Genomic DNA, 15,338 nt, shown 5'->3' on the forward strand with positions numbered 1-15,338 from the left:
ACATTTCAGTGGGAAGGCATGGTTAAATGCAAACCTAAAAGTACAAACTCCTGTCTCTTCTCTCTGTGTGGCTGCTGGATGTCACAACCATGAAATATAATTCACAGTGTGTATTAAGAGTCCTCCTCTCTGCCTGGTCCACAGGTAATGTATGTCTCTCTTTGATTTCTGCCACAGAACTCAGCTCAGGCTGCAGACACTGGTGCTTTTCTCTTGGGACCCCCCAATGCATTCACCAGCAAGGCGGCTTTGCCACCGGTGTTGAGTCTGGGCTTGGCTTCCTGACTGTCACCCTGCATCTTGTATCAGCACTGAGAAGCTCTGTGTTATTTTTATTTGACACTTTTTTTTTTTTTTTTTTTTTTTTTAATTGCCACAAAGCAGAATTTCATTAATATGGGGAGCAGTGGATAGCAGGGTATTAGGAAGGAATGGAGACAGCTCCAGTTGCAAGTAGAGCGTGGCTTCAGTGGCTCTACCAGTATTCCAACCCCTTTCCCTGTCCCTCTTTCTCACACACACAGAGGCAGTTGAGCAGTGGCAGATGGGGAAAGAAAATAGATAAATAAAAGTGTCAGCAGGATGGATTGATTAGCACTTGGTCTCCTCTCATCTCTCTGCATATGTCTGCTGGTATGTAAAGATCACACAAGCAAGGGACTTAGCACTGACCTGGAAAATTTATATCACTGAACATAAAAATGAATCAAGAAGAAAAATGTAGGAAGAAGGTGGTCAGGGAAGAGAAAAAAAAAGGAGATTAATTGTTTTTCCCTTGTACATCAGGATTTCATTGGGACAGTGATTTTACAGGATCACATGGTGACAGTGCTACTGCAGGTGCAGCTCTGCTTCAGATAAAAGAGACCTCGTGGGCAGTATCCTGTGCTGAGATCCCTTGAGGTTTTGATCCTTTGCTGCCTAAATGAGCAAATTTTGGGTTCCCCAAATGGCATCAGAGCCAGTCAGGGGTAGGCTCAGCAGCAGAGTCCCAACACATGATGGCTTTAGATAAAAAAGACTCCATCTCTGTCAGCACGTTCTCCTAATACCCAGGAGGCTCTAACAGTATCTCCACATACCCAAACAACTTCAGGGAGAGCAGGAGAATACATCTCAGTGTACTCTTGGCCAATCCTCCTGCGATTTACCAGTTTTTCATTAAGTCTTGATGCTTAGCATGGAAGTCATACCCAGGATCACAGGCAGGCCCAACAGTGGAATGAGGTTCAAATTTGGCCCGTGTTTTATGCACAAAAACCTTCATTTTTAGAAAATGCTGGAAATGTTTTTCCTAAGGCACCATTCTCCAGGGCATCCTTGCCTCCTTTTCATTGCTAGTTTCTACACAAATGCAGGATCTCTGGTGCTTAGTCACTCTACTGTTCCTGCTGTTTACTGCCTCCAAAGGGCATAATTCTCTGCTTAGGAGACCTTTGCAAGTTGCTGCGGAGGAGCCATGAGCTGTTGTCATCCTGTTTCCAGGGGGCAATAAACAGCAGCATTCAAGCTTCCATGGAAGAAAAATTGTGTGATTACTCAGTCATAAAAAGAAGGAAGAAAAACAGAGATATATTGCATGAGTTCTTGCTTGCACATCACACAAGGATGTACAAATTGCTCTTGAAGAGAGCCATGCTATGAGGTAAAATAGTTCCCTACACAGCACTTTGCTGCTGACTCCAAGGGGGAATTCTTTTGCCTGTGCCTCAGTTTCCCAATATAAATCAAAGGGGTTGTAGCTCTTCCCATCTAGCTTAAGTGCTTTCAGGACTGGAATCAATTTATGTCCTTACAGGGCAGGTCAGGAAGGCAGGGCTGTGAGTCTGGGGATGATGCAGGGAGAGAAGTGTTTCCTGGGGTTGACAGCTTGTGTTTCCCTCCTCTTCTTGAATGAGAGCACATTTGTCTGGGAGGAAGATCCAGAGAGACCACGCTAGTCTTAAGATGGAAAGGGCTGATATTAGAACCCATCAACACAGTAATCTGCATTATGACCTGAGGGTTAAAAAACATCACCAGAGAGAGCCCAAGCCTGTTAGGAAGAAAAAGACCCTTTAGCAGCATGGAAGTGCTGCCCAGGCAGACACTAGCTCAGAAGCCAGTGCTTTTGAGGGGTTTTTTTTCAGGGTCTGTGAGACTGAATATTTCAGTCTACTGGGGCCAAGTCATTAGGAGCTGCATGACCCCACAGACTAGAGATTTCCAGCTCATCAGCACTGAGGGTTCATCCCACAGGGAAACTCACCTCCTTTATGGAGATGTTCAGCTTGTGGCAGCATCCATCCCTAAAACGCTCCCCCACAATAAAATGTAATTACAAAACTCTTTAACTACATAAGCTTCTAAATTAATTATCTTGGCAAGAAATTGTGTATGGTTTTGAAATCTCACTTTAATTAACATAAAGTGCATTAGGAAGCAGTAGATCTGGGCCATCACTTGGATGTAACAGTCTCTCATTTTATGTGCTCCTGAGGCCCTGGGAGAGTGTCAATGTGATGTTTAAGCTCCCTTTCAAATACTGTGTCTGGGCCACATGCAAGGCCAAGACCTCCTTTTCAGAACAAAGTTTCCATTCTGAGGTGCTATTGGGGGATGCTCCTTTGAAATGCAATGGTCAAAATTCAATTCCTGTTTCCATGAGAGTAAATCCACTACCTTTTTCCACTCACCACTCTTCTATTTCCCTCTGCTTTCATTGTCTGCACCACGCCACCTCCAACAGCCCTGCCTTTAAATCCACACTCCTCTCTTCCTGATGGAGCCTTCAGTTCATTCATTGACAGACACTGCACTTGTCCCTTGTGCAAAGGTGCAGGGAGAGGTCACCAAGGAGAGTGATACCTGCCAGTGGAACCTTTGTGCCCTTATTAGTGACAGTTGTGAGCTTTCCTGTGTTTCTGAAGTGCGTTGGAGCATATTCAGGGCAAGAGAGAGAGACAACACAGTATCTTAACAGGCTGTGGGTCAGCCCAGTGTTTTATGCCTGACATTTCCAGGCAGATGGGGAAGCCTACTGCTGCCTTCTGTGAAAATGATGTGGAGCTGGTGCATGTCTTCAGCGCAGGGGGACACTAGGATGTCCTCCTGCAATGTACTTCAGTGTAACTTTCTCTGATCTCCAGTGTCCCTGCTCTTCTCAAGACCCACTTTATGCAATGAAGATTGCTTAGGAGACACCTAAAAAGGTCTTCTTCTCATTGTCTGGGTCTTGGCCTCTGCCAACATGGAAACTCACCTACAGCTGATGAAACTGAGCAGATTATCTGGCTTGTAAGCACCTGCACTGTACTTATACAGCATGTGTATATCTGCCTGCTGATCCAGAAACAAGCTGCTGTAGATGGGGAAGTTATCTGGGCAGCCTAAGATGTTAAATCCTAAGATAGAAATTGGTAAGAATTTGGGGAAACAGTTTTAAATATCCAAATGTTCATTATACTGAAGGAGAACTGTAGCTCAAGAAAGATCTTAGCACACGATTCACTGGATTCATAGGATTTATCTCCTGGATGTCCTGGTGTGGTGTCTCCATGCACTACCCTTAACGTCAGGTATGGATCCTCCTGAGGACAGACATTCAATCTTCCCATACAAAACTGTTGCCTTTTTCTTGAGTATGGCAGTGATGTGCCAGATGATGGTCCTAGGGGGAATATCCTCAGTGCTACTGCATCTGCTGATGAATCCTGGTAACTAAACAAATGCTGGGTGACATGCTAGATCCTTTCTGTTCACCTGGATTTGGAGAGCATGGAATGTCTCTCAGGATCAGCCCCTAATGGGCTTGTTTAACAACACTGTTTTTTCTCTAAATCCCGTCAGAAAAGTGTAAGCTAGGACTGTTGTGTGTCACTAAAATAACATACATCTGAGCATGCAATTAGACACTTGAAACAAATTTGACTTCACTTAGGAGAATAGTGGAAATATCCAAGGGACCTTTGATTATATACTTTCTTTCTTTTTTTTAATGTCTGTTTTTCAGGTCCTTTTAGGCTTGGGATTTCATGACAATTACTACATTCCTGGATAGTTAAATCCACTCAGCATTTGGCTGAATGCCTTCTGAAGATATCCGGAAACACACCATCTATTGCAGCTGCTCTATTCCAGTCACAGTTCTGACTAGTCATCCAAGGGGACAAGGAATTCCTTTTGTAGGAGGTAGTGTAGGACTTGTTACCAGGAAAGCACCATGTTTGAAGTTGTCTAGTCCTGAAGAGAAGTGCTGTGGCATTGCAAGTTTGAATTTTAAATCCAGAGCCTAAAGGAGGAAAGGTGGGGGCTGTCCTCATCAGCAATAGTATCTTCTCACCCACATTCTCCTGCACATTGACTGGCCTCAAGCCTGCTTGTAGAGAAAGCTCAATAAAACAAAGACATGGATTTTTTCCTGAACCCAGGGAAAAAGATATGCAGTTGTACTTTGCTTTGCTTGGGGTCCTGTTGCTGGACATGCCTGATTTTTCAAAAAGGAACCAATCCTTTTCTCTCCCCTTTGTAGAGAGCAAGGTGCCATGGAAATAGAAAAATTTGCTCTGTATGAACTCAGAGACACACCATGATTTTTGCAGGAAGAGAGCAAGTGGGAGTTCAGTCTCTGCCTGGGGAGAAAGGAATAAATAGCACAGGAACTCCCCGTGTGCAGAGTGCGATGACTTTTGCTCCAGTCCAAGACAGCAGATACACCAAGGCACAAACTCCAGAAATTATTTGTGATCTCCTCTGAGAAGATTATTCCAATCAATACATGGATTATTTCTGAATGTTTAGATGATGTATAACTCCTACCTGCTCAGCCCAGCTTTCCAACAGCAACATCCTTTGCATCAGCACATTTGCAACTGCCCAGAAAGAAGGAAAGACAAAAAAAAAAAAAAAAGTGACGGAGCTCCGTCTGGCCCCTGGCTGCATCTGCCCACAAGCTTCCCCAACTGAGTTATGGTAATTACATCACTTGAGATTTATTTAATATCTCCGTCTGGGAAAAGGAACTAGGAAGTCTGGCTGTGACAAGCAATCAGAGGGTACTCAGCTGATGAGCAGCTCCCCATCACTGAGAGAGCAGTAGGACACTTCAGTGTATTGGATTTAAGTAATGGTTTGCCAGAGGGATGGGGCCCACGCCACGGCAATCAAAGCTCCTCTGCACCATTAAGGAGCTGTAAGTGGAGCAGGAGGCGCAGTGCAGCTATTGACCGAGTAGGTGGGCATGAAAATGGGTTTAGGTAACTGTTTACTTCCTGAGAGATGGAAAACACAAAGGAATGTTTCCCTGGCAGCTTTCTGGCTCCCTGATCCTCTCTGTCCACATCAGCATTTATATTGTCTGTCTCTCACATGCTTGTGCACAATGACCAGTGTGCTGAGTTCAAGCCGTTGAGCTGCAGTCCACATAATGTTTCCTGCTTGCATTTGCCCTCTCACTATCTCTGCCATTTTTTAAAAATCCCTGAACTAACAACATAAAAAAAAAATTAAAATTTTGCTGATATGATTTTCTATCAGGCTGCCACACAGGCAGATCAAGTATTGATGCAGCTCTAGCCACTCTTTTTCTTCCTTCCTCCACCCCCTCTGCACTGAGCGGTGGCTTGCACAGAGAGGTGAAGAGGAGGCACATGAATAGCTATACTTTTTTTGTCCTTGTTGAGGGAGTAGCTAAGGGCAAATGGGCCCACACTATGCTTTAGATAACCAGTGTTAGAGTGTCTGCTGTGAGACCAACCTGCAGCCTGACACCTGAATCCTTCTATCACAAACAGGTCTGCAGGTCTGCATCAAGATGCCTGGACAGCTCCCCAGTCTAATTTCCCAGTCAGTAGCTTGGATGTAAGCAACCAAGAGGAACCAGTTCTCCACTCTTAGCTGATTGAGTCATGTGTTTTCTTCCTCTTTCTGTACCTGAGGAGGGCAGAGAAAGAGTCTGCCAGAGCTGATGCCTCCCATACTTATCCTCCCTATATTAACCCCTTGCCTGTTAGTGGACTCAAGAGACAGTGGATCAAAAGTCCTAGAAACAGGCCCTTCTGCAAAAGAAGGTGTTCCCCATCCTTTGCTGCATGTTGCTTCCTAAGCAAAATTAGGAAGGCTGAACTGGCCTCCTGACAGCTCCTGACTCTCACTGGGATCTCACCACAGTGTCTTGAGCCAGCTCTTTCCAGTGCAAGCATTTTAAACAAGGCATTTTGATCCATACCAAGGGGCCTGAGTGCAGCATCCAAGTGTGAAAACATTGGCAGCTGTCCCATTTACCAAAACAGGAATAATAGTACCCACTCACCTCTGGGAAGCATATGGAGCACCTCTGATTTATTATTTGTTTTATTTATTTTGTCACATTTATCAGCCATTCAGCTCTCTGGGCACACAGCCCATACATTAAAACCCAGAGTATAACACAAAGATCTCCTCTACCATGAGAATATCCTTTCTGTAAAACCAGGCATGGGCAGGAGGAAAGGATGAAAGATGCTTTACACAAGCAAAGGATGATGACGATATATTTTTCTCCAATTCTGTTATTGATGGAGCCATTCTGAAAATGTTGGTGACATCAAGACAAGAAGATGGGAGCAATAAAAATCATGGGAGGTGGTGGTAGAAAGCCATCCTAGAGCATGCATACAGAGACTCAACCTCTAGCCAGCCTGTCTCACACACAGGAAGTCTCTAAAATGCTCTTTCCATTATTATTTCTCTAATGACCCCATTAGACATGTATGAAATTCTGAGAAGCCTTAAATGTGTTGTAGACAGCCACACTGGCAAATCTGCCCAGCTTTTCTGAGGAATGACAGGTTGCATTGATGAATGTTTTAAAGCATCCCAATGTGTAATTTATTTCCTGGAAATTAATTGCATGTGCTGGTTTCATTTTCCTGTAGCAAATAATCAGCTCCTTTTTAATTAGGTAACAACATAGATTCCTCTTCTAATCATGACATGGTGGTTTATGTGCATAATGTCTTTTTCTCTGTGAAACAATTTCAAATAATTGTCTAGGGTTCAGTACAACTTTTAAGAGACATGAGATTATTTATCAGTGGTATTGCTTAGGTCACTGCCAATGAAGACCTTGTACACCAGACCAGCTAGAGAACCCACACTGGGCATTGGTGCGTGCAATGGCCTCCTGAAGGAAAAATTAAGGTGCCTGAAATTTCAATGGCATTGACATGATGTCACACCAAGGTGCCAAGAGGTGTGTCCCATCTTGCAGGTATGCACCGGTCCCTGAGCTGAGACATTGCACTGACATTAGTCGTTATTGCATATACTGTATCAGTAATACTTTTGGTCCACATAAAACTCAGCACCTTTGTCAGCTGTTCCAGCTGGAATGGCAAATACCAAGTCCCAGTGGAGACCTGAGTTTCCCTTTGCATTCAGAGGCTGCATGGGTCTGCATGGACACACAGAGCAGGACTGGGTGGGGAAAGCCACTTCTGCTGACGATTGCAGAGAAAAGCTAATGGCCTCCAGCAGCTGCTACTTAAAATTTTCAAACAGGCTGAGAGAGTAAAAACTATTGGCCTTGGCATCCATTCATTATTTGCAGCAAAACTCTAATTAAGCAATAGTGTTCAGTCATATTTACTGTCCACTGGGCTACAAGGAACCCATATTTCTACTGAAATACATGCTACTGAAACAAAACAAATCTATCAGCAAAAAACGCTGCTGGAGTAAAATGTAATAATAATATCATAGCTATCAGACCGTGAAATTCTCTGCAACAAATTAATCTGCTAGGGAAAAGTTTGTTGGTGGGATTTCAGCTTCCTGCTGGGAATCTGTAAAAGCCGCACCACTGCCCGAGACATCGCCGCACTCGCGGCCTCTGCCTCCTGCCCCTGGAAGTTCCCGTGTCTCACAGGTCCCCGAGCGGCCGGTGGGAGGCGGAAACCCGCCTGGACCTCTCCGGGGCGCACAGGCATCCTCCGTTCCGGGTGCCCTGGGCAGGGCCGGGCTGGGCAGGGCCGGGCAGGGCAGGGCCGGGCAGGGCAGGGCAGGGCAGGGCAGGGCAGGGCTGGGCAGGGCCGGGCTGGGCAGGGCCGGGCAGGGCAGGGCAGGGCAGGGCAGGGCAGGGCAGGGCAGGGCAGGGCTGGGCAGGGCAGGGCTGGGCAGGGCTGGGCAGGGCCGGGCTGGGCAGGGCCGGGCAGGGCCGGGGGCGCAGCGCGGGCGGAGCCTCCGCGCCCCGCCCCGCCCCGCCCCGCCGGCGGAGCTGTCCGCGCCCCGTGGTGCTGAAGCCGCAGCGCCCGCCCAGCCCCGTCCCCGCCCCTCCTCCCTTCCTCCCCGGCGTGGGCTCTCGCAGGCAGCCGCCAGCCCGGGGCATCAAAGGTTGGGAAGGGCTCCATTCCTCACTTTGATTCTCCCCCTCGCACCGCGCCTTTTTGCTGCTTCTTTATCTCTTTCTTTTTTTTTTTTTTTCCTTTTTTTTTTTTTCTCCCCAAGCCGGGGGAGGGAGAAGAGCGCGGCCACGTCCCACCCCTCCCTTCCTGCAAATCCCCGCTCGCACTGCAAACAATCTGCCTTCCCCATTGCATCCAAGGGAGATAGCAACAGCAACATCATCGCGGCAAGCAGGATGGAGGAGCGGAGAGGAGGCTGCTGCTGAAGGAGGAAGGCACACAGCACACACCAGCTCGATGTTGCCAAAGCGGTAGGAACCGCACGAAAAATAAGCCATGCTGCCCCGTGTGTCTGGCGCATTGTGCTCCATCCGAGCCTTTTAGGAGGAAGAAGAGAATTATCTGCTCCGATTTTTTTCCCTGCCAGCTAGAGTGCGACAGACTTGCGATGGTTGAATGTCAATGCCTGTGAGAGAGAGCAACAGTCAGAGCAGGAGGAGGACAGAAGGGGAGGAAAATGAAGGTGGAGACGGTGGTGGAGAGAAAGAAGGAGCCTCGTCCAATGCATCAAAAGGAGGTCCCTGCAATTGCTGATAGAGCCCTGACCGCCTCGCCATCCACAATGGTCTGTACAAGCTGCCAATGCGTTTGATGACGTTCCTGTTTTGTGAAAGGAGAAAAGGAAACGTGACCATGTAAGATCCACGTTTCCCCGGTCAATTACATGCGAAGAATAGATCCGATTTCGACGTGGGTTTTTGGTCCAGGATGGTAACAGCTTAGGGAATAATACAGCCGCCTTCCCTCATCAATTTCGCTCTGATTTTTTTCTGGTGTGGTCCAGACAGCTGCTGGAATAGAGAAGGTCAGAATATATAAATATATATAAAATATATATGATATATATATTATATATATAAAAATATATTTGTCTCAGTACATCTGGGATTAAGCTAATTGCTAATTATTTCTTTCTGGACTTTTAATATTTACAATGAAATCTTTTAAAGGCAACGGTAAAATCTGAAGCCACCTGGGAGTACAGTGTTGAAAACGTAGGGTGTTTTCCCACAAACAATGTGAAGGTCTTTTTTGTCAAAGAGGCAATTTTGATAATAACAACAGCTACCAATTTTGCATTTTGATAGCCAGACCAGCTGCTATTTTGTCTGGATGCACACCGGGATTCGTGTGATCGGGGTTTATTTTTTAATTGAAAAAAATTATTATAGAAGAAAAAGGAAAATTACTTGAGATGCCAAATACTGTCGAGAGAACCATATTCTCCCTCCTCCCCACACCCACCGGAGACGTGGACCCTTCTTTTTTACAGGCTTAGGAGTTGCGAGAGCTGATCGGGGGCTTTCTCCCGAGACCGCCGCCTGCGCCCCTGGACCCTCGGGCGTGGGAGATTTATTTCCTCCTCCCGCTGATTTCTAAGCAAACTTGTGGAGGGGGGGAAAGGATTCCTCGGCAGCACAGAGTCGGGGTTTTTTTTCTGGTGTGGATTTTTTTTTTTTTTTTCCAATTGCCGTCCCCGCCGGGTTGCAGCGGGCTGCCGGGGACTTCGCCCCCTCCTCGCCCTCCGGCTCTGCTTCTGTGCGTTCCCCGGCGGCCAGCGCAGCCCCCCCGGCACTGCGGCCGCCGCGGAGCCCCCCCCGGCCGCGGGGCGCCCGGCTGCTGCCCTTTTCTTTCCCCCGTGCCCGCCTGCCAAGGAAAGGCACATGTTAATACCACCCGGCGCGGGCATTTTCTGCTACTGCTGCTGCGGGCTCCTCCGTCCGAGACAGATGTTGCGAAACCAAGGCCTCCTCAAGTGCCGCTGCCGCATGCTCTTCAATGACCTGAAGGTCTTCCTGCTGCGGAGACCCCCCGCGCCGCCGCCGCCCTCCCCGCCGCCGCCGCTCCCCATGCCCGGCGGCGCAGAGGCGGCGGCGGGGGCCGCACCGCCCGGGGGGCGCGGGCCCGGCTGGCGGGCGGCGGGCGGCGGCGGCGGCGGCGGCGGGGGCAGCCCGGCCGCCGAGGAGTGGGGCAGCCCCGCCGGGGAGCCGCCCGCCTCCCTGCCCAGCAGCACCTCCTCGGATGACTTCGGCAAGGGCAAGGCCGAGGACCGCTACTCGCTGGGCAGCAGCGTCGACAGCGGCATCCGCACCCCGCTCTGCAGGATCTGCTTCCAGGGGCCCGAGCAGGTGAGCGGCCGCGGGCGGTGGGCGCTGCGGTGGGGACTGCTCCAGCCTGAGGGACCGGGGCCTGCTACTTGAGGGGTGTCCCTGTGGCCCGGAACAGGACCCCAGACCCAGAGGGGTTCTGCCTTCTGCCCAGGCCCCGGGCTCCAGATTTTGCATCTCGGTAGCGTTTCGCAGGGAAGTGTGGGGTGGGGGCGTGCTCCATCATTTTCGGCTTCCCGGCAGCGTTGCCCCGGGCACTCTTGCCCAGCCTCAGAGCCGTGCAGCTGTGGCAGGGGAGGAGGGACGTGCTGACACCTTCATGGAGCGGAGCACATCTCAGCAAGGGAGGCTGTTCGGTGCTTTGTGGGTAACCAGTTGAGATGGTTCCAAAAGTGATGCAAAGGAGGAGTTTAATGTGCTCCTTGCTTTTAAAAATACAACTTCAGTCTGCACAAAACACGTGGTAGGAGACAACCCCACTTCAGTGTTTCCCAGGGGATGGTTAGTGGGAACTGTGCAGGTGCTCCACTGCTCCCATGCTCCCAGTTGCACTCTCTGCAGGAGAAACACGGCTGGCTACAATTGTACCTGCTGAAGCTGCAGCCTTGAGATGCTCTGTGGTACAGGCTGAGGCTAGGCCAGTGAAGTTTCCCTCCACCTCAAAGGAGAATGAAACAAATGCAACCATGCTAGAATATAAGATGCGACCCTGGAGCATTATTCTCCATATTTAATGACAATTAAAAGCATCTCATGTATTTTCAGGCTGACAACTTCCTTGCAGCAACATTTGTACCTAACATGACAACAGCTTGCAGGTGCAAGGAAGGCTGCAGACCTCTGCTTGTGGGATCAAGCTCATATGTGCAGATAACCATTATTACTCAGGATAATTCCATTACCTGTCATAATAGGGGTTCCTTGTATGAGAAAGGGTTGCAAAGTTCAACTTGACTATTTCTGTTTTGGGCACAGATTCTGGCATGTAAGCTGGTATGTTGAAATCTCATGCAAAATGGGTTTTACCCCAGGTGTTCTTTCCCCTTCATGGACCTGTGTGTTCTGCTAAGGAGAAAACCAGTCCTCATTTGAACGTGGCCATGCTCTGGCACACGTCCTGCCTTTCCCAAAGTTGCCCACATCTGTAATGCAGTGATTGTGCCTTCCCTTACACTGGTTTGGGGATGGTGATGATGGGTGCTGGAAAGTGGAGAACAGGCTTCCATTCTTCCTTGGGAGAGGTGGGGTCTGCCACCAACTGATCCCAACATCCACAGCCCTGCTGGATGTGTCATACCAAGGGTTCCATAGGTCACAGCTCAGTGCTCAATGGACTGTAGCCTTCTCTAATGGTTTATGCAGCTGGCAGATAGCTGTGAAACAGTTTTCACCATAGGCTTTCAGATGTGGAGGGAATAATTCTTTTTTGCAGATCCTGTATACCTTCTTCTCTTTGATTGTCTTGTTTCTGTCTCTTCTAAAAGTTAGAAGCCATGCAATTCACTTCCTGGGAATTTGCATTATTCCACATTTCTAGTACTCCTCCCTGGCTTGCCATTCTGCCTGTGTACACAAGACGTAGCACCTGCGAGATTGGCTTACGTGTCAGAGCAAATAGAGCCTAAGCAGAATTAAAATAGAGGTAGCTTGCTTCCTTGGAGAACATAAATGCTTGAAAATAATTGGATGTTAATTTTCACACTGCAAACCAGTGTAGGTTGCATTGTAAAAGTGAGACTATTTGCTGACCATCTGCCAGCCTACCTGAGCAAGGAGCTGAGCAAACATGACTGGCATCTCATAAGACTTTCAGCAGGATTTCTCTTTTTTGATTCTCACAGTTTCTGACCAATACAATAAGATATTTTCAGCTGGATTCCGCTACTTGTCCTTGAGCAGTACCTTATTCCACAAAAAATTTTTTGTTCACTGGCATGGCTTGAGGAGTATTTGAAACCTTTTGCCCCGGCAGCAGCTGGGAAGCACAAGTCATTATGGGGGCCCAAACTGTGGGGTTTTAAAGCACAGCCAGATCCTGACACAGCTTCCTGGAAATACAGTTCAGAATAACTGAGCACTGAATTTGGTGCAGCTGATGCCAAGACCTGCAGTTTGGTTTATTTGGCGTTTATGTCAATAAAACTCCAATAGACCTAAATCCCATATTCCTTGTTCCTTTTTGTTAAGGTGTTTATTACTGGTTTAGTCTTTATTTCCCATTTGTTTTACAACTCAACAGATGACCAAAGAATCTTCATGTTTTGGACCTTCACAGCTGTAAAAGCCAAAGATGCACATTATTCTATACCACTCCTGCCAAGATTAGAATAAAAAAATTTCTGCTTGGCAACAAAGTATAATTGCTAGTTCTTTACTCTGCAGATTAATAACAATGACAGATTTAAACAGTATTTTATTTACCTGTCAAAACCATCTGAATTTGCTGCAGCTGTGGGCAAATCTGCAGGGCTGCATCACAGTAACAAGAACAAAAACCTTCATTATAAATTGACTGTTAGGCGCTCTAAGCTTATTTACTCAGATAAAATGACAGTGAGTCTCCAAAAGATGTTTTAATCCTGTTTTGATGTAAAAAACATCCCAACCAAAACAACAGCCAGAAAGGTTTCTTAGTAATCTGGCTTTGCAAGTAGGTTTTATTTAATATCCAATGCAAAATAAAATTGGTAGGGATTTTTGCTTTAAATTTATGATTACCCAAGATGCACACTACTTTAGGGTACTGAATTGCATATATCTTAAGCTCCTCATATTGCTTTGTGGCTCTTATGGGTAAGCTCATTCTTTCATTTAAAAATGTGCTGAGGACCATAGGAAGGAGGAAAGCTCATTATTGTGAAACTGTTCTGATCCTTGAGTGTTAGTCAAGAAAACTGGGGATCCGGGCAAGAAAAGAGTGGATCTGATGACCAGGGGATCACAACATCTGGGCTCGTGTTTTGAGGGCATGAAAAGCAAACTCTGCTCAGGCCTGACAGTTGAAAAAGGCAGCTGCTTTCATTGAAAATGAGAGCTAAACATCGTTGAAGCTGAGGGACTGAACTCAGCTCTTGGCAATGGCATTTCCTTTCAGGGACTTGCTAGGCATTTTCAAAGGTTTCAATGACTGAACATCCTGCACCATTGTGTCAGCAAATTCTGAGACCCTGGATTGAGCAGCAAAGCTCTGGGGAGAATGTGAGGAAGAAAAATGCTGGAGTATTTTCTTCTGTTTTGGTTAATGCTTAGTGTTTGCAGAATTTTGTCTGCTTTCCTGGATCCCTGACAATGTTCTGCAAGAGCAAGAAACTAAGATGAGCTCCTCTCTCACAAATGTTTTACAGTATTTGGTATGGTTCCAAGCTGAAAGCAAGTCATGGGGTTTAGCAGAAAAAGACATGGGTGAAAAGTCCCTTTGCATCGGGATAAACTGTTTGCCCACGTCACAGGGAGTTAGCAGTACTGTGGAGGCTCTCAGAAGTGGTGCTAGCTGTGCTGAAAATAAATAGAAAAACATTCTTAAATGAAACTGAGATAATTTGGAAAGCCATATGTTTCAAGGTTTGCTTGTTATATTGTCAGTTAGAGTATGTGTGCATCTTTTCTTACCTATCATTTTCAGTCTGCGTCTCTTTCTCTTTTTTGGGGAAAGATGGTGGAAAGATGAGGATTTGAAAAGTCAGTAGTTGTAGATTTGGTTGGCTATGGAGGATCATAGAGAGAGAACAGATTGTGGACTTTTACCTCCAGGCTGATAGCTTGGCCACAGGTTCTCCTGTGGCCTCTGTACCATCAATAAAAATGCTTGGATGAAGACTATTCTTCCCACCAAATTTCCTGCTAGACTTTTGAGACACCAGCTCCTTAATAGACCTTCAAGAAAATTGTTTTCAAACATGTTGAATCACATGACAGTGCAGGCTTCCCATCCATGTCCTTTTCATAGGTGTCTTCCCACAGGATTCATTTACTTGGTGTTAGAAGGAGAATCATTCATTAGAAAACATCCAGTCCTGATAAAACTGAATAATAAGAGATGCTGGAATGCAGCTGTTTAGATTTCAATCTGTATATTGTAATTTATACAGGAATAGAAGATGCTTCTTGTGATATTCAGTCCATCTCTCTGCCTTCCCATCTTTGAATCTTAACACCTCTATAGCTACGTCTCCTGTTTCACCTCTCCTAGGATGAAATCTCTGTCTCTCCTGTTTCATCCACCTAGGATGAAATCTGTACTGTGCGGGCAGAGCATTCTTGGCTTTGGCAAAAGCTTTGCTTGAGCCATCAACCGAATGGAGCCCAGGATGTCATCTATTTTAGATTTAGTTGCTGTTGCCACAGAGTTGATTGGCAAAGCTCCCATTAACTTCAACAGCAAAAGTGTAGGCATCCAGTAGCAGGGACCTGACCCCTGTATTTCAATAATGTTGTGCACACAGCGGGGTTTCTATAAATAATAGTGAAAGCCACTAATCCCATTGACTTTTAATTGCTCCAGAAGACAAGGTTTTCACCTTTTGTGCCTGATGAAACTCTGATGCCTGACCCATTTATTTCAGTGCCACTAGCTAGCCTGAGCAGCAGTTTTTCTTTTCTTTCACTTTTCCTTATAAAAGGCTTCATGAAGGAACCTGTCTACGTTTGTGTCACTGTTTCTTAAATATACATTTCAGGCCATGATTAACAGTGGCTGATGTCAGTTAGTGACAGAACAAGCAATGCAAAAGCATGTAGCTCCATTGTTTGCATCTGTAGAGTCACTGTTATTTCCACAAAGGCAACACTTGCCTCTGGAAGGGCGGCTCTG

General features: G+C 46.8%; 1 protein-coding gene across 1 annotated transcript in view; it reads left to right on the forward strand.

Moving 5' to 3' along the window:
* The first annotated feature begins 9,755 nt into the window (after nt 1–9,755).
* The window catches only part of MARCHF4 (membrane associated ring-CH-type finger 4), a 92,842-nt gene continuing 87,259 nt past the window's right edge, over nt 9,756–15,338 (forward strand). The window contains exon 1 of the mRNA XM_083865534.1: nt 9,756–10,549. Within this exon, the coding sequence (XP_083721660.1) occupies nt 10,085–10,549 (465 nt within the window). The 5' untranslated portion in view covers nt 9,756–10,084. The remainder of the gene's footprint in view (nt 10,550–15,338) is intronic.

The sequence above is a fragment of the Zosterops lateralis genome, assembly GCF_965231275.1.
Source record: "Zosterops lateralis genome assembly, chromosome: 7".
Lineage (NCBI taxonomy): Eukaryota > Metazoa > Chordata > Aves > Passeriformes > Zosteropidae > Zosterops > Zosterops lateralis.